This window comes from Myxine glutinosa, chromosome 6, assembly GCF_964187855.1.
Source record: "Myxine glutinosa chromosome 6, kmMyxGlut1.1, whole genome shotgun sequence".
Taxonomy (NCBI): Eukaryota; Metazoa; Chordata; class Myxini; order Myxiniformes; family Myxinidae; genus Myxine; species Myxine glutinosa.
Window position 1 is genome coordinate 9,464,069 of NC_136266.1, and position 27,570 is coordinate 9,491,638.

At 37.7% G+C, this 27,570-nt stretch overlaps 1 protein-coding gene across 1 annotated transcript; it reads right to left on the reverse strand.

The window, feature by feature from the left end:
• LOC144892488 (uncharacterized) lies at positions 1-27,260 on the reverse strand. The gene is made up of 2 exons (XM_078779454.1): positions 27,124-27,260; positions 1-2,769 (listed from the first exon to the last, which is right to left on the reverse strand). Exon 2 carries the CDS (start codon positions 2,655-2,657, stop codon positions 1,860-1,862), a length of 798 nt encoding a protein of 265 aa, XP_078635580.1. The 5' UTR covers positions 2,658-2,769; positions 27,124-27,260; the 3' UTR covers positions 1-1,859.
• Positions 27,261-27,570: the final 310 nt, after the last annotated feature.

Genomic DNA, 27,570 nt, shown 5'->3' on the forward strand with positions numbered 1-27,570 from the left:
GAGATTTTAAAACAAGGAAGTATGGGATGAAAAGACCGTGAAAAACAGAGACCGGAAAATAATTGCAGCGCGATCAGAGAACCGCTGAGACAAAAACGAAGCCTCAAGCCAAGGTTGGACACAGTAGCCTAGTACTACACTTAGGCCTCAGAATACGTGATAAGAGAGACCGACGATTCTGTACACAGGTATGAAAAACCAACGCCAAGAATACTATTCAAGACACCCCAATAGGTACATACAAGACCAGTTTCGACAAAAACATAATTGAGAAAAGTTACTTAACTTCGAAAGCGAGCGTGCATGGACAGCTTTGAAGAGACGAGACCTCCAATCTTGCGCATGCGCATGCGCATCAAGGAGTTTGGCTTTGCAGGGGTTCAACTTGGAAATTGAGCATGTAAAGGGCAGGGACAATGTCGTTGCTGATGCTTTGTCCAGAGTGAATTAACTTTGGAAATCTCTGTGGGTTGTGTGAAATTTTGTTGCTTTATTTTTGAGATGTGATAATTGTTGCCCACGGGAATTGATGATTTGGATTGTGAATTTACTTTTGTTTTTTTGTTAAAGTTTGCATGCAAAGAAAGTTTTCGCTGTGTTCAAACTTTCTTTCTTGAAGGGGGGAAGTGTTACGGATTCGTGACTTTCGTTATTGTGGTTTTCACCCACTTGACGTAGTTCTGATATGATGTACTATATTTATCTTCAAAAGGCTTATTATTCAGGAACGGTTATTTAAAGTTTAAAAAGCTAACTTTAAATAATACAGGACACCGAACCGGAAAGACGGGAAGGTGAAGAGGAAGAAGCAGCGCGCGCAAAGTCGGAGAGGACGGTGACGTCAGCGCTCCGTAACGAGCCAGGTTTACCGACAGCCGCGAGGGGATTTTGAGTTCCTGGAAGGGACATCCGGCGATAAGAATATTCGCTGGAGTGGAGAAATCTGCGTAGACAGATTGGAGGCGCTGAGATTCTGATGAATCTTTGCCTCGTCACATCGGCTCAAGCCAGAGCCGTCAGCCATTTTGAACCCCGTGCTTCGGACACCGGTGAACATTTGCTTCGTGTCATCTTCACCCCCAACATCCTACCGTCTGTCGGGGATGAGTGGGTGCGACTGCTTCGTCTCCATTTACGATGCGGTTTGCTGAGGGAGTGGTGAAGGTGCGCCTCTGGAGGGCGCCATTGTACAGTTTGGTGGGAAGAGCACCCTTGCCCACTGTACACACTTCGGATATCGACTGGAGAACGAGATTCGGGCTTCGACCGGATTTCGTTCCATCGACCGCTGGAGCGAATCCCATTCGCCTTGGGAAAAGTCATAGAGACATTGAGAAGTGTCCATTCATTTGCTGGCAGAGCAGTGAGTCACTTGACTTTATATAAGATATATATAGAGTGCACTCTTAATGGCCATTTGCTGTACCATATTACCTGTGTGTGATTTATAATACAAGTTTGTTCATTTATAATCATTGGTGTGGTTTCACTTTTGATTTTCAACACAGGGTAATATATTTTTCTGCCGGGGTTCCTCTCGGGGTTCGGAGGTTACCGAGACCAGGAGATTGTAGAGGACTCCGTAACACATCCATAAAGATTGTGATGCCATGTAGATTCTGCGCGATCCTCCCAGGATAGGCCAGCCGTGACGGCGGACGAGGCCCATATCGACGTAGCTCTGTCGATTCCGTGTCGACCAAGGCTCCAGCAGTCTGCCCCTCAATCAGGACTGGGACGACAGCTCTGGTCAGCCCCTGAGGTCCGGGCTGCACCGGAATGGCCAGTGGTGATGCGCGTGCCATACGCGTCGAGTTGATGCTAGCCAATGTTGGTCGGGTGCGACGCGCGCGCCCCGATCAGCATACTTTGGCAAAGTGTCCCTTCCAGCCACAAGAATGACAAGAAACTTCGCTCGCCGGGCACGCAGTACGGAGATGATTTCTATTTCCGCAGAAGAAGCACTTAGCGTTGCTCCCGGCCAAGGTAGTCGCGGCGAGGCTCGTACCTTCGGCTCCGAGTGCCTCCGCCGCCTCGGGCTGTGCGTCGGGAGCAGCGAACTCCATAGCAGCTTTGGCCTCTGAGCGCCGCTCTTCAGTGAGCCCCGCTGTGAGGTAAGGCTGACCGTACACCTCAGATTGTGCCTGTGCTTCATAAAGCACAATAGCTTGATCAAGGGCCTGTTTCAGCGTCAGGTTCGGCTCTTCCAGCAGACGTTGCCGGATGCTAGTAGAGTAAAGTCCAGAAATAAATGCGTCACGCATCAAATCGTCACACATTTGCTCGTGGGTTCGGGTCTCATGTGCACATTCTTTGCCAAGACGCCGCAATTCTTGGGTGAAATGAGTGAGGGACTCCGAAGCGTCCTGCTTCCTAGAGGCGAGCTGGTACCGCGTGTGAATAACGTTCCACAGCTTGATATAGATGGCGCGCAGCTCAGTCACGGCATCGTCGAATGTCGCGCAATGAGATATGTAGTCGTGAACGACGTGGGTCACATGGAAGTTCAGCACTGCGCGCTTCACTTCGTCGGTGATGTCGGTATGCTCTTGCAGGTAGCTGGTCAGCAGGCTGAGCGAGTGCTTGAGCTGGCTTGGAGCTTCCGCAGTTTGTGGGTCTGCTCCAAACATGGGCAACTGTAAAAGCTTGTGGGTCATGTTGATCTTGGATGATGGAAGTAGTTCGATACAGATTAAGTGTTGTAAAATAATCAGATCTACAACAGGGTCTCAGAAGGTCAGTTTAATCTGTATCGAACACCAGCAATATCTGAAAGAGAATTAGCAATCATAGGATCAATATATGTCAAGTATATGAGCAAGAAAGAGTATCATAATCAAGCACGCGAGCAAGCGACATGAAAAGTAGTTCCCTTACCATTCTAAGCATAAGCGTCGATAAAGCATGATAAATTTCTCAGGACTGCGCTTCACGTCTCGGAGCTAAGTTCTTATAGTAGCCACGTAGTGGATAGAAGCGGTAATGGCGCCTGGGTCGCAGCTTGGACACAATTTCACCACAATCCCTGTACTAATTAGCATGCCCCGCCCTCTCGTAACAGGGACGAAGACACAAGCTTACTCCGACATTCGGGCTACAGAAGTTATTACATCTAGATTCGCTATCATGACAGTCGAGCACCTACCTATGCAGATCTACCTGGATCTAGATATTACTCTACCACCCAATTCACAATAGTATGAAGCTGTCTATGTTAGAGGTAGTTGTAGATTTGTAGTATGGGTTGGTGTAATTGTATGAAAATGTTTATGTTAGAGGTAGTTGTAGATTTGTAGTGTGGGTTGGTGTAATTGTATGAAGATGTCTATGTTAGAGGTAGATGTAGATTTGTAGTATGGGTTGGTGTAATTGTATGAAGATGTCTAAGTTAGAGGTAGTTGTAAATTTGTAGTGTGGGTTGGTGTAATTGTATGAAGATGTCTATGTTAGAGGTAGTTGTAGATTTGTAGTGTGGGTTGGTGTAATTGTATGAAGATGTCTTTGTTAGAGGTAGTTGTAGATTTGTAGTGTGGGTTGTTGTAATAATTGTATGCAGATGTCTATGTTAGAGTTAGTTTTTTTTTTGTTTGTTTGTTTTTGTTTTTTGTATACAAGATCGAGGCTCGTGAAAGAGCTAACATTAATCACACAAAAAATCAAACCGACACCTAAAACACAAAATAAGGGGAGCGGTAGACAAGATATGGAGAGTGGGGGAAGGACACAAACACAACATTTGAGAGCAGGGACATCGAGAGAACTGTGGGAGGGAGATGGCTTGGGGGGAGGTGGGAGAGGTATAAAACATATGAAAACTGCAAGGACTTCCAGGAAAGAAGTTGGAATTTCGAAAAAGTGTATCTGGGGTGAATTAGCGGGGGTAGAAAAGATCAAGGTTTTGGATGGGGGAAGATAAGAGATGGTGGTGAACAGCTGTTTTAAAGACCTGGAGGGGGGAGTGGGATTGAAGGGAGTGCGGGAGTTTGTTCCAGAGGCCGGAAAAAAGGGGAATGGAAGAGTGAAGGTGAGCAGAGAGCCTATATTTTGGCAGTTTAACCATAAGAGGGTTGCTGGCAAATCTTGTACGACCTGTCGGAATATTTGGGGGACAGCACAGAGAGAGCTGGGGGAGCAAGGCCGGAGAGGAGTCGGTAGAAGACAGAAAGACCACCAACCTGCCTGCGGTGAGAGCGTGAAAGGCCCTCGGAGTTAGCGTCATCGCAGGAGATTCCAATGATTCTGAAAGCTTTGGTTTCAAAAGCGTGAAGTCGAGATAGGTGTGAGGCAGGGCCCAGAGGGGGGAACAGTATTCCATTGAGCTGCAGATGAAAGCCTTGTATGTGGTGAGGAGCTCAGGTGTGCCAAGGAAGGACTTCGCACGATGGAGGATGCCCAGTCGGCGACTGGCTTTGGAGGCCAGCTTGGAAATGTGGTTTTTCCAAGAAAGATCATGGCAGATAGCGAGACCCAAAAGCTTGAGAGACAGAACTTCTTGGAGAGGATTGTTGAGAAAGTAGATGGGAGGGTTTTCCAGTCGGTCTTTTTGGAGAGACATAGTAAGAGTGTGAGATTTGTCAGGATTGAAAGACATGTTCCACTTGTTTGACCAGTCTGTGATTTTGTCCAGATCTGCAGAGAGTGAGGAGGCTGCAGATTGTCGATGTGAGGGATGAGGAATGGAGCAGCAGAGAGTGGAGTCATCAGCAAAGAGATAGAGAGGATTTTTCAGAGAGTCGGAGAGATCATTGATGAAGACCAGAAAAAGCACAGGGCCCAGAACACTAACTTGGGGAACTCCAGCCAGAACAGGAGGGGCGATGAGAGAAATCCATTCAGCGCCACACGTTGACTACGACCAGAGAAGAAGTCAGCAAGCGAAGCATGGAGATTTCCATTGATACCATAGAAGGAGAGTTTGGTAAGCAGAGCTGGGTGCCAGACCGTATCGAAGGCACATGATACGTCAAGGGAGACAGCTTTGATTTCCTGTATGGCATTTCGCACCTCCATCCATTGTTGAGACAGCAGAAGCAACATGTCCAGAGTAGAATGACCTGGTCTGAATCCAAATTGATGTTCGGAGATCAAGCCATTGGAGAAGAGGAAGGATTTGATATCCGAAGCAATGATGGATTTCATGACTTTGCTGATAATTGGGAGCAGGCTGATTGGTCTGTAGTTGCAAGGATCTGCTTTTGCACCCTTTTGTGTGAAGCGGTAATGTTTGCTGATTTCCAAGATGCTGGCAGATGACCTTGAGCAAAAGAGACGGTGAAAAGAACAGAGAGAGGGTGAGATAGAGCGGCAGAGCAGGATTTTAGGACCCGTGGGCTGATGCCTGGTCCAGTTGCAGAATCAGAGTCGAGGTTTGACAAAAAACTTTTCCACCTTGTCAGGAGAGAAGGGCACAGAGTCCAGGAGCAGTTGGGTTCGACTGGTTAAGGTGGGAACAGAGAGAGATGGGTTTGGGACACAAGATTTTGAGGCAAACACAGAGTTGAGGCATTCGGCTTTGTCACGTGCGGTGTCAACTGTGTCGCCATTTGAGGTGAGGGAGGGGATGGAGGAGGAACAAACACCAGAAACGGATTTGACCAGATGCCACCAGGATTTGGAGGAAGGAGGCAGGTTTGAGAGTTCATTCTTGAGTGTGGAGAGATAGTGCTTCCTGGCATTCCTGAGGGTAGACACACACTTGTTCCGAGCTTGGTGGAAGGAACTGAGATTGCCTTCAGTTGGATTTGCCTTCCAAGAGGCAAAGGCAAGTTGTTTCAGGGCAACTGCCTCACCACAAGATTCAGTGTACCATGGATGGGAGGAAGGGTAAGACAACTGAAAGCGAGATGGGATAAATCTGTGCATGAGAGAGAGCAGTTTGCTTTGGAAGAATTCCCAGGAAGAATTAATGTCAGAGGCAGTAGATACGGGAGACCAGTCCAGATGATTGATGGCTGCTTGCAGACCATGCCAGTCAGCCTGAGCGAAATGCCAGACTCCTCGGCGCTGAGGAGGATCTCTGAGAATGGCCAGGGAGATGTCCACTTTAACAAGCACATGATCAGATGAGGGGAATGGAGCAGAAGAAGAGCAGCAGACATTCGCAGGGAAGTTTGTCATAACCAAGTCTAGAAGAGAAGATACTCCATTGACTGAGATCCGGGTCGGGAAATTGACAGATTGTGTCAGTCCCAATGAGTCACAGAAGTCCTTTGCTGAGATGCCATGGCTGGTGAGACAGGAACCCACACCCAGCCAGCTGGCATGATCACAGTTGAAGTCGCCACATATGAGGAAGACAGAGTTTGGATGAGTTGATAGAAGTTTATAGAAGTTGGTCCATGTTGTCAGACAGCGAAATGTAAATGGAGTCATCACTGTTTGGAGGACGGTACAGAACACATATGAACAAAAGGTGGGAGCGGAGAGGAAGCCGTAGCCAGAGGTACTCCTGGGGTTGGGGTGGAGAGAGGACAGTGCAAGGAGAGTGAGGAAGAGAGTTTTTGATAAAGATAGCCACCCCACCACCAGTACAAGGCTCAGGTCCATCATACCGGAGGAGGGAGTAACCAGGAAGAGATATTAAGGAATCAGAGACATCTTGAAGGAGGAAAGTTTCTGTTAAGCAGATCAAGTCTGGATTGTCAGAAGCACCCTGAATGGAGAGATCAATCAGGTTTGAGCGATGGCCCCGGATGTTTGAGGTCCATATCGTTAATGAGGAGAGAGGGGGAGCATCGGTTGCAGGGGAGGGGAGGGGAGGGGTAGGGTCAGATGAAGGATGAGAGGAGGAGGTAGGAAGAGCAGTTGATGGTGTGTCAGAGAATACAGAAGAGTTACAAGAAAGGGAAGGATGAGGAGGATGAAGGGTTTGATGGTGATGGGATAAGGCAAAGTGAGGGGTTCTTTGAGGGGGGGGCAGAGGAAAGTAGAAGGTTGGGAGAGGTGGAGGTATGAGATAGAAGGGAGATGAAGTGGGGAGGAGGCAGCTTTGAGGAGGAGGTGGGAGGGGGGAGAATTGGAGAGGGATGGTAGGGGGGGAGTTTTGAAGGGGAGGAGTTAGGGCGGAGTTTTGAAGGGGAGGGGCAAGGGGAGTTTAGGAGGGGAGGGGCAAGGGGAGTTTAGGAGGGGAGGGGAAAGGGGGAAGATTTGGATTGGAGGGGCAAGGGGGGAGTTTAGAAAGTGGATGATTAATGAAAGACGAACATTGATAACAAATTGGGTTTATTGCAATTTTCAAGTTAGTGATCCGTTTAAGAACGACGGAGGAGGGGTGGAATGAATGTGAATTTAGAGCATGTAGTGAGGAAGAATAAGAGATTGAATATTTTTTTGAAATGGAATGAGTTGAAGAGGAAATTTAAAGGAGCCTTTTAAATAGGAAGAAAAAGAGCGTGTTGTGATATACCACTGACTAAAACACTGCAGGGGAAAGTTTAAACATATTTAAACAGAACCGTGAAGAACAATCTTATATTCACAAAAATACCAACGGGGAGAGGGCCGAGAGGGACAACCACGAGTCACGTGAACAGGGGAAAAGGTGTCAGCAAAAGGAACAGGGCAAAACAGATCTGGGGAATGGCGTGAAATGGGGGTGAAACACGTGGTCACAGAACGAAAGAACGAAAAGTACAAAGAAGGAAATTTTTTTTTTTTTTTTTTTTCGTCAAGAATTTAAACAAGGAAGAATGGGGTGAAAAGATTGGGGAAAGACTGAGAGAACGAGAGTAGAAGGACCACGATCAACCACTGAGAGAAAACAAGCCTCAAGAGTAGTGTATATATGTTGCTTCTGGGACACTCTCATTTTCCCATTGACTTACATGTTAATTTTTCCCCTCCCTCATTGCCCCTAAACACCTCTATTTCTCTCACCCTGTTCTTTATGAACCTTCTAACCTTTTGACATGTTATCCTTATTCATTAGACCACTTAAACAATGGTCCTTCTGTGTGAACCTGTGATCCTTCTGACCTTATGGACCTTTTAACCTTTTACTCTTAATATCATCTGGTGAATCATCTTTGACCCACTCAAACAACGACCCTACAAATATTTGTTTATGCGTGGGAAATAATTTAATTCTCTTGCCACTCCCTTCACCATCTAATATATTAACAAAAAAGATGTTTGAGTTTGGTTCTTTATTAAGATATTTTAACTGAGCTAAGATAAAATGGTAAACCTCCCTCAATGTTCTTGTTTGAGCGCCTCCAGTGCCACATACCATTTTTAAATTAAAGTATATATTTTCCTGGCAACCATCAAAGTTTTCCGTCCACTCAAAAATATTTCCATCTTTTTTACCCAATTCACCGGTATTTAAATTAATTCTCTTATTTGTTTTGTAAATTTTTTTACCAGTTGTCTTTTCAATTATACCTATTTGATATTTTTCACATTCGTTATGTTTACCATTTATATACCAAGGTTGATTACACCTCCACTCTTTAGTCTGGTTGGTACTTGGTTCTATCATTTATATAATAGTAAAAAGGCGGCAGTAGCCCGTTAAAATCCCTAACCCCCCTTTTTAACTTATCACTTATATACTTATATAACCATAAGGGAGACTATCAATTCCATTTTCTAAAATAAACCTCTTATCATCAAAAGCCCCCAATGCTTTCTTATTCACCTCTTCTGAATATAATTTATGTTTATAACTTCTTATTCCATTAATCTTTCTAAACTCTTCTTTCTTTGTTGTTAAACAGTTATAATAATCCTTAAAGTTTATTGTTTCTTTAATGACATGTTTCTTTATGCCTTTTAACTTCTTATCAGTTTTTTCAACGTTATTCACAATGTATTTATAAGCATAAGCCTTAGACCTCAATCCCACAAATTCACTCATGACATTTCCTCCTAATTCATCCTTAAACTTTCCAATCACCTTTTTATTTTTAGAAGAGAACAACTCACTCTCTGGACTGTAATTACTAGTGTCATAGATATTAATGTCCTTTTTCATGTCTGAATAAACATCATCAGTATTAATTTGCAAAATAAAACTATCTGTATCCATATAAAGTAGATGAACATCATTTTGATATTTCTTCCTCAAGTTATTATAAAAGTAATCATACATTAATGACTTTGATAAATCAAGAATTGATGTTCCAATATAAATAGGTTTGTCCATTTTAATACTCTCTTTAATCAAATGGATCGCACAAAAGTTCTCAGTAAAGACCTCAGCTCTAGTAAAACTCGGTCTATTAATTAATTTTGATGCTTGTTTCCAAGATGTTGATAGTCTGATATTTTGTCTTTTTCTCACATTTTCCATGGTCTTACCAAAGACCGCATTATTCATCAATTTATAAAAGTCTTTCTCAAAATCTGTTTTTGACTCTGTTCTTCTTTGTGTATTAAAATCAATGTACCCCTTCAACCAATGACTTTGATTGAACTTTAGAACCCTATGGATCTTCTCTACTCTTAGACCTTTTGATAAATATTGTCGCAAATTTCTTTGGTGTAGAACATAATTTTTCTTGTTATATAATGTAGTAAGTAATTTTTCTGTTGATTCACCTATATTAAATGATTGTTGATAATCACTTAACCACTCCTTCTTTGGACTTTCCTTTTCACAAGCAAATGGGAGATCTTTGTGTAGGTTATGAAGTTCCTCTGGATATTTCAAATCGACCTCAAAATAATAACCAACCTTTGAATCATCCAATTCTTTTTGTGTAGAGATACATACATCTTGTAAAACCTTTTGTAATCTTTTTCCTTTACCCATCTAAGTTTTCCATAAGGAAGAGCCTGAGACATTGCCCAGCCATACAGGTTGTTCGCATCATAATACATCAAGTAGGAGCTCTCTACCGATGGATCATAATTTGGAATGTACTTGTTATTTGCTTTAGCATATCTCTTTGAACAGACTTGTGAAATTCCTCCTCTCTTTGCCTTTTCAATCATCAAAAGCATATCAACATCGGTTATCAAATCCAAAGCTTGTTTTGTCATTTTTAACATCGCGCTCCAAGCCAATCCAGGAGCAGTGTAATAGTGAGCAGGATCCAATCAATATCCAGAATGACAGATTGTTCTGAAAGCCTCAAACACATCAGCCAACAAAAGCACATCAGTTTTGAGGTACAAATCGTGATACTCACCAAGATTCTTAATGTTATATTTTTTCCAAACATTTTGTGCGTGTACATAATCTTTATCAGATATATGACTATTATTTAATTTGTTATAGAAATTTTCTTTTAAAGGAAATTGTGTTTCATTGAATCTCTCAAATGAGTCCATATAGTCATAGGGGTAAATTCCCTTTTGTGTTAGAAAATCTTTATCTAAAAAATACTCTGAAAGACATGGAAACTCTTTTAGATTTTGAACCAAGTTAGCCAATGGACTTGCCATGAATTTAAATGTATCAAGAAATCTGATATGAGTAATAGGAGATGTGTGAATTGTTTTTGTGAATGAAATGTATTTCTGATCCGTGTTTGGAATTGCTGAGATACTTCCAGAAGTCTTTGAGAGTTCCTTGATAAATAGATGTGTATCATAATGAGCGTTGTTATGAAGAAAGACAGGAATGAAAGAGGGGAGTTGATAATTAATATTACAACTTTGATGAGCCGGACCTCTATATTTACCAGTGAGATGACAATGGTCTCTAACTTTTCGACCTTTACCAATTTTCTCCTCACAAATATGACAGACATTGTTTTTTATAAATTCCCTTTTTTCTTTACTTGTTAAGGACATTGGTTTATTGGTTTCTCTCATTATCTTGGTTAATCGAACACAGTCTTTTTCTAGTCGTTTCACAAACTCCTCTGGGGTATTTGAGCCTCTATACATCTCTAACTTGTTATATTTATCACCAACGGATGATTTGATATAATAACAAAAACCACAAGGAGTATGTTTTTGATATTTATTTGTGTATGATTCTTTTGGATCTGGAGAAGCAGTATCAATTTTTTCTAAAATACTTTCAAAATCAGCATATATAACAAATGGATGTTTTATTGTTTTCTTTTCATCTTTGAATGTGATCTTTGAGTCTTTTTTAGGCATGTTGATTACCGTTGATTTATGTTCACCACAATAATTTGAATGTTTATCTAATCTTTCTTGTGTATGGAAGAAGTTAAGACAACGCATACAAATATATATTTTATTTGTTCTTTTACATACTTGTGGTTTTATTAATTTTGTAATATCTTTGATGTATGTATAATGTGAATTTTCGTCTGAATTAAAATATAGAAGATTAATATGAGTTTGTTTACAATTGTCAGAAAGCTTTAAAACCTGAATGTTGTTTGTTTCTGTTAGACCATAAACATTAACTGATAATTTATTCAACTTTTCAAATTTAGGAATATCATTTAAAGTCATCGGAAACTTTAGATCTTTCGTATTTAATGTATTCTCATATTTTTTATAATGAGATACTCTTTCATCATGAAAATGTGGAGGATGTAAGTGTGCTAGAATAGACCAGAGAAAACATTTATTGTCTTTATTTTTGATATTGATAACTGCTTTTCTATTTTTGATAACACTGGGTAAATCAATGTAAGAAGAGCTTTTACAGGATCTGATTTAAGAATATGAATGTCTATGTAAATAATTTTTCCTATATTGAATCCACTTCCTACGATTGAATTATCCACATCTTGCTCTTGTTTAATAAGTTCATCATAGACTCCTGATGTTTTAAAATCTTGATATGAAGATATAAAGTGTGGCTCAGTTCTCATGTATGGTGTATCTATAACTCCTTCGTCCTTTGTCATTTCTAATTTTACTCCCATATAAAATTTAAGTGGTTTCATTTATTTTAGTGTTTTTTCAATCAACGTTTGAACAGCAGGTTTAACTATTTCTACAGCATCAACTATAGACTCTGGTTCAGGAGGTTTGAAGTTAAAGACTCTTATTTTAATATGTCCTTTGAATGCACCATCAGAGTTTTTAATAGTAAACAATTTTGACAAGTGTTTGTTAGTTTTAAGATGGGCTTTAAACCCCTTCTTGAGGATGGTTGTTTTACAGACCTTACAATGTTTTGTTTTAGGTGGAAGAGGGGAAAGTTTGTTAAGAATGTTGTATGTATGTTTTGCGGTGAGAATATGTTGTTTATAATATTTTACTTCCTTCTCGCAAGTATCACAATAAACCATATTTATAGCGTGAGAAAACGTGTTTTATATATATCACTGTGCTTAAAATAAAACACTTTTGAGCTTTACAGCTCCGTTTTATATATATCGCTGTGCTTAAACTAAAACACTTTTTCACTCAGAATCATCGAAGTCATAACTATCACATGAATACTCAGAATCATACTCAGAGTCATCAATAAAGCTACTCTCATAACTATCATTTGAGCACAAACTATTAGTATCATAACTATCATCTGTGTTCAATGAAATACTATCATCACCATCGTCCGAGTTCAATGAAATACTATCATCACTATCGTCCGAGTTCAATGAAATAGTAAAATCTTCACTGCTGTAATGACTCATATTTAATTAGCAGAAAAAACCTTTCCATCTATACCAATATACTTTCTTTCATTAACGGATTCAATCTCTACATTTTTAATATCAAAAGTTATCTTTAAATAATCTCTAACTATCATAGAACGAAATGACATTTCACCAGAAATATTAACATCATTCATTTTACTTAGATCTACACCCTTTGGATTATTAAAGTAAATACAAATTTCTCCACGAGTATTGTTGATGGTCTTATCATTCTTTTTCAAAGTATCGTGGTCAATCACTTTTTCAAGCTTTGAATAAATTGCCAGGAGTAGAGGAGAAACTTTTGTTAGATTTACTTTAATGGATGTCTTTCCAGGTATAGTTAGAGCTCTTCCTTTAAATGAAATACAGGGGCTCATGTTATTTTCCATAACTGGTTTTACCCAAAAATTTCCATATTTATCTTTGTTCAATTTAACATCTTTGACATATTTTTCTATATCTTCCACCGAAGTAGAGATTGATTGAAATTTGTCTTTTGTGCTTTGAAACATTGTATTTATTAATGAATAAACTTGCGTTTAGTTTAAGTAAAAATTTACTATATAAATATGATAAGTTCTGAAGGATATTTAGAATTTCCAGACTCTCCATATGATAAATTAGAGAATTGTCCGGCTTGTGATAGAATAGGGCTTAATAATGAGGGTTCATATAAACAATGTATTTTCTGTGATTTAATTTTAATTAATGATAATAAAAAATATAAAAATATATATAACTCTTTTAAATTAGAACCAAAAATGAATTACTTTACAAGATTATTAAGAGAGATGAATGTTAAGTATTGTGATGATAATACACCATTTCTTACAAGGAAAGAGACTCTTTGTATTGAGGAAATGTATAAGGGTTTAATGATATTTATTATTCAAAATAATTTTAATGGAAATGTTAATACAAGATACTATATAAATAAAATAATGAATTATTTTGAAATTAAACCCGAACTCAGGATAAAATATAGAGTTTCTAAAATAGCTCAAAAAAAGTTAGATGACTTGTTTTCCAAATATATAAATGAATGATTTTTTACCCGTTTGGGAAAATAAGATAAAATTTAATAACCATAAAAACATTCCAAATTCATTGAGATGTCTAATAGTTGGTTCAAGCGGATGTGGGAAAACCTGTTTACTTTTAAAGATGCTCCTTGGTCCTAATTTTTTAGATTATGATAATTTAATAATTTTTACAAAGTGAAGTTTTCAACCCGAGTATCAACTACTCTCACAGGGTTTTAATGCAGGTCTTAAAAAGGAAGACATTATCGGTTTATTTAAACTTCAAAACAAACTAAATGATTATAACATTGAGGATATAATACAACTATTTTGTGATACACAGAAACCGAAACCAAAACCCATAACTTGTATTCTCAGTGATAATACGGATGATATACCTTCACCTCAAGATTTAGATAAATCAAAAAAGAACCTCGTCATCTTTGATGATTGTGTTAATGAGAGAAACCAAACAGTAATGGATAGCTACTATACAAGAGGGAGACATTCTTCTTGTAATTGTATTTATCTTAGTCAGTCATATTTTCAACTCCCTCGACGCTCAATAAGAAACAATGCTAATACTTTTATTTTATTTAAGTTAAATTCAATAGATGTAAATAATTTTTGGAGAGATAATTGCTCTACGTTATGTAGTAAAAAAGAATTTGAAAATTATATGAAACACACGATTGGAAAATATAAATATATTGTTGTGAAACAAGATGAGATATTAAAGGATGTATTTTTATTTTAAACATAATTACATATATAAATGACAACAATTATTATTAACCTTGTGGGTAAATCTGCTTCTGGAAAGAACTTTCATAAATCTAAACTCTTAAATAGTAAAAATGAAAAGATTGTAAGTTTTTTTTAAAAACACCCTATGATTCGTTTTGTGAGTTCTACAACCAGAGCAAAGCGACCAGGAGAAGTAGAAGGGAAAGATTATTACTACATTTCAATGGAGGAACATATGCGATTGAGGAACGAAGGTCAAATATTTGAGGAGGTCTCTCTTGGTTCTACAAAATATTCACATTGTAAGAGTGAGTTAAATAAAGTAAAATCTAATGGTCTTGGGATTTTAGAAACTAATCCTGAAGGAATGAGACAAATTATTAAACAATTGTGTGGTGATGGAGTTAAGATTTTATCATTCGGTTTTGATATCGATGAGGAGACTCAACGCAAACGTATGAAAAGCAGAGATACAAGTATTAGTGAAGAAGAAATAACAACTCGTATTAATACCAATAAAGAATTTGATGAAATATTTAAAGAAAAAGATTTATTTCAACACATTTACTATAATGATGAAGAAAAGGAAAATTTTCCCATTGACCTTTACAATTCATTAAATGATATTTTTCAATACTAAATGAATGCTGAAGAAAGAGCAAGAAAGTTTAAGGAACATCAAGAGTTGGTTTCAAAATTTGTAAAGCAACAGGAAGAGATAAAGAAGAAACGGAGACAGAAACTAACTGGTGAAGAAGCCTTTGAAAGAAAACAAGAGAAATTTTTTAAACCGCTTTTAAAAACTCAACACCCTACAGTTCCCACGGTAGAATTTACTCCGAAAAAACTTCAAATGCTCAAAGATTTTAGTCAGATAACAAAACAAGAACTTGGAAAATTACAATATGATGATGAAGGATTATTTCGGAAACTTGAGGAGGTAAATCAACCACCTAATTATGTTGTGGAAGCTCTTCAAAACAATGAATATTCGGCGGGTTCAAAAACCAGAGCAGGTCTCATTCCAACAGAAGAACCAGCAGTGTTTCATCTTGTGGAAGAAAAGGTATTGATATTTAATGATGAATTGATGTTCTTGAGTTCTACTCAACCAAATGTTAAATTAACTCCAAGATTAATGTTTCTTCTAACAAACCCCGGATTCAGCGGTTCAAAATATTTTGAGGAACCACTTGATATGGAAAGAGAGGAAGATAGGGTATATATTGAGTTGCTAAATGCACTTGATTATGGAGTTTCTGTTGCTGGTAAAAGTAAGAAGAATGAGAAGGAGAAACATATTATTGATGCTTTAAGTAAGCTTGGTTCGGGTGTTAGTTTTCTTCCAAATGACCCATCACAATTAGTTAATAGGCTATTATTGTTGTTAGGTAGTAAGAAGGCTGGAAACAACAATTGTTTTAATGAATCCTCAGCCATTTTAGATCAGTTGATGAACATGAAAATAATTAATAAATGTCAATACAAAGATATTTTATTAGATATTAAATAAGATGAGAAGCACAATTCTTAGTTTTAATTTCACAACGAGCGATTACACAGCTTCATTCCCTTACCCATTACAACTTGACCCCCTTACCTCATATGAGGCATCTTTGTTGTCAATGGAAACTTACAATACCCTTTTTAATATCACAGAGAAAAACAACAAGTTTAGTTATAATCCAGGAAGTGGATATAAAACTATAACCGTTTCACCTGGAGCTTACGAGATTTCTCAAATATCTTCAGAAGTCTCTTGCCTTATGAAAGAAAAAGGTGATGAACCAAAAAATATTGTAATAGATATTCAAAAACACACTTCAAAATCAACTATTAAACTTAAAAATAATTATAAAGTTGATTTCACGATTGAAAATTCGTTTAGAGAGCTATTGGGTTTCTCTTCAAAAAAGATTGAAAATAACGGGACGTTTTACAGTGATAATGTTATCCAAATATCCTCCGGTATAAATTCAGTATTAATTCATTGTGATTTGATTGATGGTGCTTATAACGATGGAATAAGAACAAATACAATATTTTCATTCAGTGCATACTCAACCCCGATTGGTTATAAATTTAATATGGAACCAAAAAATCTTGTCTATTTACCTGTGTCAGGAAAAACCATATACAGAGTAAATTTTAGGATAACCGACCAAGATAATCGTATGATATCCTTTAATGATGAAATTATGTCCATCAGAATTCACCTACGTGAAGTTTTTCAATAAATAAATAATGGTTATTGTGAAAAAACATGAGTTGGGAAAATATAAAATAATTACAGGGGAGGGCATGTACCTTTCACCATACTATACAAGGTATGTGGGTAAAGGATACTATAAACCTAAGAGACAACGAGGTGTAGGTCATCAATTTCGAAATAAAGGAGATGGGATAATTGATACTCTAATGGGTATTGGTTCAACCATCCTTAAACATAAAGACCTAATTGGTTCAACTGCTTCTGCCGTGGGCTCCGTTGCGGGTGCTATAAAGAGTATAAAAGATGCTCAAAAGGAGTCTCATAAATTACAAGCAATCAAAGAAATAAAAAAAGGTAAAACTCAACTATCTTCACAAGAACGACAAAAAATCATTAAAATACTTGGGTCAGGGTTTCAACGATTTTAATACTATATAAATACAAGTATGGAAGCGATTGATAGTATCTATGATTTGGATGATACAATTATCATTTCAAACTCCACAAAAAAGGAAGACTATTTTAAGGTAAATGCTATAACTGGAACAGACTGGAATTCAAACGGAACAAAAAGTTTTGAAATAAATAATCAACAAACTTACTTGAATATAGCTGATAGTTTCTTGCTGTGTAAATTTAAATTCACTAAGGCTGCGAATAATACTAATGCTACACTCATAAATGATTTCTTCTGGAAAATGTTTGACAGTGTCCGCCTGTATATTGGAACACAAGAGGTTGAAGCGGTTGATTATGTCTCTGCTACATCTGAAATGATGAAATTTAGACTATATTCGTTTAGTGATAGAATGGGTAAGGGAGCTGTTGAAGGTTTTATTCCTGATATGTCAACGGGAACAAATGCTGACCCTGGTTATAGTCAAAGGAAGGCAATGTATAATGATGAAAGAAAAGCAGTGAATAGTTTTACCGTAGCAGTACCTCTTAAAGGTATATTTGGATTTTGCGATTATGATAAAGTTTTGTATGGTCTTAAAATTAGATTTCAACTACAAAGGAATGATAATGTAAATAGGTTGCTTTTTGGGGATGAAAATGCTTTTGGAGACAACAATAAATTTGTTATTAATGATTTGTGTTGGTATATCAGTGAATATACTCCTAATCTTAAAACGGAAGAGATGTTAAATAGAAGACTTAACTCAAAGAAACCGCTAAATGTATCATACCTTAAAAGAAGATGTCAACACGTTAAACTGGACCACACTACCTACACTTGGAATTTGGGTGTTCTTCAAGGAAAGCCACGATACCTCTGGCTCATTTTTTAAAAACCAGATGGAGAGGACGGTACTAATAAGAATAATGCGCTGAGTGATAATGCTAAGGTGAAACAACTTCGGGTTTCTCTTGATGGCACATTTTATCCGCGAGATAGATTGGAAATTGATTGGGAAAAAAATGATTATGCGGAAGCCTACAAGTCCTACCAAAAGGTGTGTGAAAGTAATGGTAATAATGATCCTATTTTGGATATGGTTGCGTTTCAAAAACTTTATACAATCTACGCAATTGACCTGAGTTCTCAAAAGGAAACTATAAAGTCTAATCGAGTGGATACTTCTCTATACATTGAAAGAGGGGAGAGTGAAGAGGTTAATGCATATTGTTTGCTTTTGGAGGAAACAGAATTACAGATTAATACAGATAATGGTGTTATGATTAATATCACATAGGTTTTTTCTCATAAATAAATGGTTGGGGTATATGTTAATCAAATCAATCTTAATAAATTAACATCTTGTATTCAAAATCAAAAGCCTTGTATTATTAATGTTAATACAATTCAAAGAAAAGGAGCTGTAAGAATTGATGTTTTACTCACACACACACACAAGTAAAAACACTAAATGATACTGGTTCACTTAAAATTAAAATGACGAAACCTATGTTAAAGAAATATTCAATAGACGAGTCAAGAGGAGGATTTCTCCCATTTCTAATTCCTTTATTTGCTGGTTTAAGTGCGGCGGGAGCATTGACTGGTGGTATTTCAGCAGCGGTAAAAACTGCTAACGAAAGGAAGGCACAACTAAAAGCTCAAAAAGAATTGGAAAGACATAACAAGGAGTTGGAGAAACAAATTAGTGGAAGTGGTGTAATTGTAGATTTTGCTCAAAAACTTGAAAGTCTACCTGATAAAGCTAGATTGTTGGTTGGAGATATGCTTTCCTCTATCGCTCAAGCGGGTGTTAAACTAACTAAACGGGGTAATGGATTGTATCTTTCTCATAAATAAATGGATAAATGGTTTAAACAATTTGGAAAGAATACAACGTCAAATATAGAACTTACTAAGTATTGTAAAACACTAAAAATTGATAATGTGGTTATTTGTATGAGAGATGAATTAATACATATAAATAAGAATACAAAGAATATTATTATGAATTTAGACACACAGAATGGTTCTCATTGGGTTTGTATTCATAATAGTCAGGATAAATATTATGTTGATAGTTATGGTATGCCACCACCTGTTGAAGTAATACAATTCTTACTGAATGGTGTTTATCAAACATTTCAAGTTCAAGAAATTAATTCTAAATGTTGTGGTCAATTATGTTTATATGTATTATTTCAACTCAACAATAATGAAAATTTTTATGATATCATTTTTAATCTAATATAAATGACTTATGTTGGAAAAGATGGTTCTATCTTTGGAAAATCCTCTCAGGATATTGATTTATCAAATTATTATACAAAGGCACAGGCTGAACGACAAAAATATAGTGTAAGTAAAAATATTAATATGAAGAATACTTATAAATTAATCAATTATCCAAACCCTACAGATGCAAATGACTTAATTAGATTTAGTGATTTATCACAATATATATTTTTAAAGAAAACAGCACGTTTTGTTAAACAAGTAAAATTTACAACCACAACACCTGGTTATACTGACCATACACCTTTCCTCAATGAATTTAACTACCTGCTTACAATTGAATTTTATAAAGAAGGACATATAGTTAATTTGCGAATTAATAAATGGGGGTATGATATGCCTGATTTAGGGTATAATTGGTCTTTTTCAATAAACATAGAAGACCTACATGATTTTAATCAGTCTCGTAAAGAAGAATATTATCCACTTGGTGAGGATAAGGATTTATGTGGAAGTACAATTAATAAACAACAAATACATGGTTTTAAGAAAAGAAAAATATATGATAGTATAGCGATGGTTAGCATGACAAAGAAGGAAGGTCATGAGATAAGGATAGAAAGCCAAGGAATACAAACCAATTTGGTAGTGGGAAGATAGGGTGGTATTACCTGTCATAATATTAATCTCACATATATTTCTGATACATAAATGGCAGGAAGAAGACTACAAGAGAATTATAATTTTTGTATTCAAGGATACCTACAAGAAAAGGGTGCTCGGTATTACATACCTTATGATTTGGAGCATATACATGGGAATTTTGTCATAAAAAACTGGCCTTATACTGATATTGTTAAACCCACAAATAGAGACTTGTTTAAAGTATTAAATAAAAATGAACTTCTCAAAGTTATGAAATATAAAACTCTTTTAGAAATCGTCAACAAATCTTATTGGTATCCTATTATGAGAAAAATAATTATAGATACAAGAATATCTCAAAATCCAGATGAGTATATGTATAATATTCTTTGGGGTTTAAACTCAAGGGTAGCAAGGGATGAGGAAGGAGTTGAAGAAGAGAAGGAGAAAAGAGAGAAAAAGGAGAAGGAGGAAAGGGAGAGGGAGGAGAAGGAGGAGGAGAGGGAGAAAAAGGAGAAGGAGGAAGGAGAGAAAAGGGAGAAGGAGGAAAGAGAGAAAAAGAAGAAGGAGGAGAGGGAGAAAAAGGAGAAGGAGGAGAGGGAGGAAAGGGAGCAAAGAGAGAGGGAGGAAAAATATAAAAAGATGGAAATCAGTGAGATTCGTAAAAGATTGAGTGTATTAGAGCAAATAAATCAATCTCAACGCACCGAAGAGGAAATTAAAGAATTAACAACTCTTATGAAGATAAACAACGTCAATGTCTTCAATTTCAGGGAGGAGATTTAAACGAGAAAGTGGTGAAGAAGAAGAAGAAGAAGGAAAAGATTATGTGATTGATGATGTTGGTGTCATTGACTTTAGTTAGTTTTTATTTGTAAATAAATGGAGGAGAGAGTGAAGGCATTCCTTAGGATTCTTTATGTTTTAAAAATAAAGATTGAAATGTATATGTTGAAAACCAAAAAGGTTTTGATACTCTGTCGGAATTTTTCTGATAAATAAATATGAGTTATTGTCTCAAATGTAAAAAGAAAACTAAATCTAAAAATATCTCTTATGTTAAAGCTAAAAATAATAGAGTTTATCAAAAAGGAATATGTCAAGTATGTGGCTCTAAAAAGTGTCAATTCATCTCTCCTAAAAGAGGAGGAGACATACAAAAGTTTCTGTCAGGAAGTAAATTTACAACAACTGGAATTCCAGGGGAATTACACCTTCCAGGGTATTCTTTCTGTGGTCCAGGAACAAACTTGGATAAAAGATTAGATGAGGCTGACAATCCTAAACCTTGGTCTAAACCTTCAAATAGGGTTGACGAAGTGTGTATGAAGCATGATATTGCTTATGGGAATACCACTACGTTGACTGAAAAACATAAAGCCGACAGCGAAATGTTGTATAATTTGTCTTTGATACAAAATCCAACGTTGAGAGAGAAAGTTGATAGGTTTATTGTGAGAAATTTGATAAATGCTAAATTGAAACTTGGTCTTGGTTATTCCTCAAAAAACTATTAGGCTCTAATGATGTCATCAAGACTGAGGAGCTTTTGGCTGAAGAATTACACAAACCTATAATCACAAAGTTTAAAAGAAGGAAGGTTTATTCTAAATACACCGACCACATATGGTCCGCTGATTTAATTGAATTGAATAATGACAGGGGATACAGGTATGCTTTAACCGTTATTGATTTGAGGAGTAGATTTGCCTGGGTTGTCCCTTTAAAAAATAAAAGGGGTGATACTTTAATGTTAGCCTTTAAGCTAATATTTGATCGGGATAAAAGGAAACCAAAGAAGTTATGGACTGATGAGGGAACAGAGTTCTATAACAAAATATTCATGAAATTTCTTAAGGGGAAGGGTATTAAATTATACAGCACCTTTAATGAAGGAAAGGCAGTTGTTATTGAGCGTTTTAATCGTACTTTAAAAGAGAAATTATATAAAAAATTCACACAACTCGGTTCTCAAAAATGGGTGTATTTAATTCAGGATATTGTAGATAATTACAACAATACAGTTCATTCATCAACAAAATCAAAACCATCAGAAACATTTACAAAATTAGAATATGAAAAGGAGATTAATTTGAGAAAGCCCAAGTTTAAAGTTGGTGATATTGTAAGAATATACAAATGGAAAAGTCATTTTGAGAAAGGTTATACACAAAAATGGACTCGTGAATTATTTAAAATCATTGATGTAATGGATACAGTCCCTTGGACCTACAAATTATATGATTTAAATGGAGAAGAAATCTTGGGTTCATTTTACTCGCAAGAATTACAAAAAACACAAGTAAGCAGATAATACCCTTGAAAATAATAAATAAATAAATAAAATGTAATGGGGATACGTTTTTAAATCTGTGAACCCCAAACACAGAATCCCACAACTTTTTAGTTGGGGCTTAACTTTTGTGTGTGTATAATGGGGATACGTTTTTAAATCTGTGAACCCCAAACACAGAATCCCACAACTTTTTAGTTGGGGCTTAACTTTTGTGTGTGTGTGTATGTGTGAGTGAGTCATAATAATATACAAACCCTAACCCAACCCCAACCCTAACCCAACCCCATCCCTAACCCAAACCCATCCCTAACCCAACCCCATCCCTAACCCAACCCATCCCTAACCCAACCCCATCCCTAACCCAACCCCAACCCTAACCCTCACATTCAAAATCCCAACCCTAACCCAACCCCATCCCTAACCCAACCCCATCCCTAACCCAACCCATCCCTAACCCTCACATTCAAAATCCCAACCCTAACCCAATCCCATCCCTAACCCAACCCCAACCCTAACCCTCACATTCAAAATCCCAACCCGAACCCAACCCATCCCTAACCCAACCCCATCCCTAACCCAACCCCATCCCTAACCCAACCCCAACCCTAACCCTCACATTCAAAATCCCAACCCTAACCCAACCCCATCCCTAACCCTCACATTCAAAATCCCACCCAAACCCTAACATAATCTTTCTTTTCTTCTTTTTTTAAATACGTTTTTTTTTTTTTTTCCTCTTCCACCAATTCTGTCTTTCAAGGCTTTCAAGTTTGAAGAAGTAGAAATGGGAAGAAAGAATTTTCCAGCATTTTCTTCCTCGAACTTTCTTGATATTGCTTAAATCAAGCGTCATTAAATAAAGAACATTGTTCATTGCTTTAGAATCCAAAGAGTCTCCAAGAGGAACCCCACAGGTAGAGTCTCCAAAATAAAACCAACTTTCCAAGTTCCCAAGGTATAACCACATTCCTGTTGAGCCTCCAAGATAGGTATCACATGCCGAGTCATCAAAACAAAACCCCCATTCCGAGTCTCCAAAAATATAACCATCTTTCCAAGTCCCCAAGGTAGAACCACAATTTTCAGAAATATTGGGGGTTTCCGTGATAAGTCTCACATAGTATAACTGCGGACCATCAGGGAAAACTTCCCTTTCCCAATTTTTTAGGGTTTCTATGATGTGTCTCACATAGTATAACTGCGGACCATCAGGGAGAACTCTCCTTGCCCAATTTTTTAGGGTTTCTATGATGTGTCTCACATAGTATAACTGCGGACCATCAGGGAGAACTCCCCTTTCCCAATTTTCAGAAATTTGTGGGTCTCCAATGTATGACTTGTATTCTGGCTCATCAAGGTAGAACTTGTTCAGTGGGTTTTGTTTTGATAACTCACAACAAGTATCATCATGGTAAAACTCTTTTTCAGGATTTTGTGGATCTCCAAGGTATAAATCTTTGGCTGGGTCATCAAGGTAGAACTCGTTCTGGGGGTCTTGGTTGTTCAAAATGTCTTCAAACAAAAAAATAACTTCATCCCAAGTTGTGTTAAAAGCAGAATTTTCATTTCGTATCTCAGATACAATTTCCTGTGAAAGAAAATAACAATGTATTAATTTAATACAATATTTTTTATTTGTATAAATCAAGCTCTATGAATATTAAAATAAACTTTGTTAACTCTTACACGAGTCTCATCTAAAAAAAAAAATTAAAATAAATAATTAAATAAATAAATAATTAAATAATTTTTTTTTTTAATAAACAAACTTACCTCCATTGATAAGAGGTTCGAGTCCAGTTCATCAATCTGAAGGTTGAGTTCTACACAGGTAGTAGGACTCCAAGGAATAGCAAAGTTCCAAATCCCATTCCATTTCGGCATAGTAGTCCATTCTCAAGTGAAGCAGAAAGCGTGTTTGAAAAAGCCTGTGTGGTCGGTGCCTTTTATAAGGACTGAGTGTGTCATTTCCTGTGGAAATTCCCTGGGCGTGTCTTAACTGGAAATGATGTGATGGGAATTCCCTGAAAATGATGTAATGTATTACCTGGAAATGATACAATGCTGAAGAGTTCATAAAGTGGGTGGGGCTTAGCAAAAGTGGGTGGGGCTTAGTAAAAAGGTGGGCGGGGCTTAACAAAAAATGGGCGTGGCTTACCAAAAAGTGGACGGAGCTTAACAAAAAGTGGGCAGAGCCTACCAAAAAGTGTGTGGCACTGGAGGTGCTCAAACAAGAACATTGAGGGAGGTTTACCATTTTATCTTAGCTCAGTTAAAATATCTTAATAAAGAACCAAACTCAAACATCTTTTTTGTTAATATATTAGATGGTGAAGGGAGTGGCAAGAGAATTAAATTATTTCCCACGCATAAACAAATATTTGTAGGGTCGTTGTTTGAGTGGGTCAAAGATGATTCACCAGATGATATTAAGAGTAAAAGGTTAAAAGGTCCATAAGGTCAGAAGGATCACAGGTTCACACAGAAGGACCATTGTTTAAGTGGTCTAATGAATAAGGATAACATGTCAAAAGGTTAGAAGGTTCGTAAAGAACAGGGTGAGAGAAATAGAGGTGTTTAGGGGCAATGAGGGAGGGGAAAAATTAACATGTAAGTCAATGGGAAAATGAGAGTGTCCCAGAAGCAACATATATACACTACTCTCAAGGTAGAAAGCTTCAAGAACTAGGTCGCAAAATACCGTGGCACAAAATACTCGACTATTATATACAGGTATGAAAGATTAACACTGATAATCTTCCAAGGGACGCACTTTAGGTACACACGTAAGATAAATACAGTTTCGAAAAAAATACAACTGTGAACAATTACTTAACTTCGAGCATGCGTGAAGATCGGGGTTGATTTGGTTGTTGAGGTTAGTTTGGTTAGAGGTTTGGTTATAGTCCGGCAGCTAAGCTAAATATAGCATAACAATTGTGCATTTTGTGAGGAAAGCACCAAATTTGGCACACTAGTAGACTATCATATTATGAAAAGATCTGGATATTGGGCCATCTCAGATTCAGAGATTTGATTTTTGCAAGATTTGCCGATTTTGCAGATTTGCAAGCTGAGATTGCAACGCCAGGGACGGCCGACTCCTTCCTGCGAGCTGCCCATGTCACCCGCACAAGAAGAGCTCATCAAATCACTGCAGCGGCACTGCACATCCTGCAACACCATGCGTATGAACGCCACTGTATGACATATGCTGATGATGCAGAAGACCTGCCTGAGTTCGAAGACTGGTGTCACCAGAGAGAAGACATTCCCAACTTTCAGTACTGGGCAACTGTGCTGGAACTAGAGATGTTGGTACTGGTATACGTGCGTTCTCTGCGACAGGCTTCATTCACGATGTACCTTGATGCCCTGACGGAACTGGTCCCATGGTTCCATGCCTTAGACCACACACACTATGCCAGGTGGGTCCCTGTTCACCTGAGGGACATGGTTGCACTCCCAATGAAGCACCCAGCTGTAGCCAGAGAATTCAGGTCTGGCAACTTCACTGTACAGAAGACGAAGAAGGTGTTCTCTTCGATCCCAATCGAATCGAAATCTTGCAAAAATCAAATCTCTGAATCTGAGATGGCCCAATATCCAGATCTTTTCATAATATGATAGTCCACTAGTGTGCCAAATTTGGTGCTCTCCTCACAAAATGCACAATTGTTATGCTAAGTTGCCCCATTATTAGAGTATGGGTTGATTTGTAGTGTGGGTTGTTGTAATTGTATGAAGATGTCTATGTTTGAGGTAGTTCTTGATTTGTGGTGTGGGTTAGTGTAATTGTATGAAGATGTCTTTGTTAGAGGTAGTTGTTGATTTGTGGTGTGGGTTGGTGTATTTGTTTATATTTGTTGTGGGATGGGACGAAAACAACCAAAGTCAAAATACTGTATGTTGTGATGGAATCCATACAAGGATTGTGGCGCGGGAGTAATGCATTTGATCGTGTCCGTCCGTCCGTGTGTGTGTGTGTGTGTGTGTGTGTGTGTGTGTGTGTGTGTGTGTGTGTGTGTGTGTGTGTGTGTGTGTCCGTATGTGTGTGTGTGTGTGTGTGTGTGTGTGTGTGTGTGTGTGTGTGTGTGTGTGTGTGTGTGTGTGTGTGTGTGTGTGTCCGTATGTGTGTTCGTGTGTTGGTGAACAAGATATCTGGAAAAGCTCTGAACGGATTTGGATTAAAGTTGGTGGGATGATTGCCCTTGTGATAAGGAAGAATTGATTAGTTTTTGATGAAGCTCAGGATATTATTCCGGATCCAGGAATTTTTTGAAGGATTTTTTTTACCATTGGAAGATAGGGGCTCAGCAGCGGCCACCCACGGCGGGAGTATGCGCTCTAATGAGTGGCGTTCTAGTTTCTACCTTGTTTGGTTGATTTTTTTTTAATTTTAAATGTTTTTTTGTTTTTTTTAAATTATTGTATGATAAAACACAAGTGAAACACGAAGCATGACATGGCATGACACAGCATGCCATTGTATGCCACTGCATGACACTGCATGACATGACACGTTATGACACTATGACATGACACGTAATGACACTGTATGACATGACAGCATGCAATGACACTGTATGACATGACACAGCATGCCATTGTATGCCACTGCATGACACTGTATGGCATGACACGCAATGGCACTGCATGACATGACACGCAATGACACTGTATGACATGACACGCAATGGCACTGCATGACATGACACGCAATGACACTGTATGACGAGACACGCAATGGCACTGCATGACATGACACGCAATGACATGACACGCAATGGCACTGCATGACATGACACTGCATGACATGACACGCAATGGCACTGCATGACATGACACTGCATGACATGACACAATGGCACTGCATGACATGGCACGCAATGACACTGTATGACATGACACAGCATGACATTGTATGCCACTGCATGACACGGTATGACACTGCATGACATGCCACTGCATGACACTGTATAGCATGACATGACACGGCAATCAATGTAAATAGTAAAGCAAATGATGACTTGCAAAATACTCACCCTTTCCAAACTACTAGTAACTACTCGGTTGTTCTATAAACCAGAATCTGTTAGAAATTGCTCGTCAACACGGGATAGTTCACTATCTGGAAGTAACTAGAACTTTCTCGAACTTTGTCGATATTTTCACAAGGCATAAAGTCTATCGCCAATACAGCACCTTTTAAGCCTACTCCAGTTTTAGAATAAACATCTCACCTCAACAAACATTGCATAGCCACATATAAGTAACAAGTTCTTCCTTACAAATAATAAGCATGTATGTGCTAACGACGCCCCAAACCAATACACCGCCTAACAGTTACTCGTAAATAAATTGTTACATCGATGTGGGTATATGCCACTAATTCACAAACTTACATGATATGCAAATGAATAAGTGATTAATGTGAAAAGTCCAGACAAGGGACGAGCTTTTACTGAAGTACAAATCTTCTCTTGGGGTGG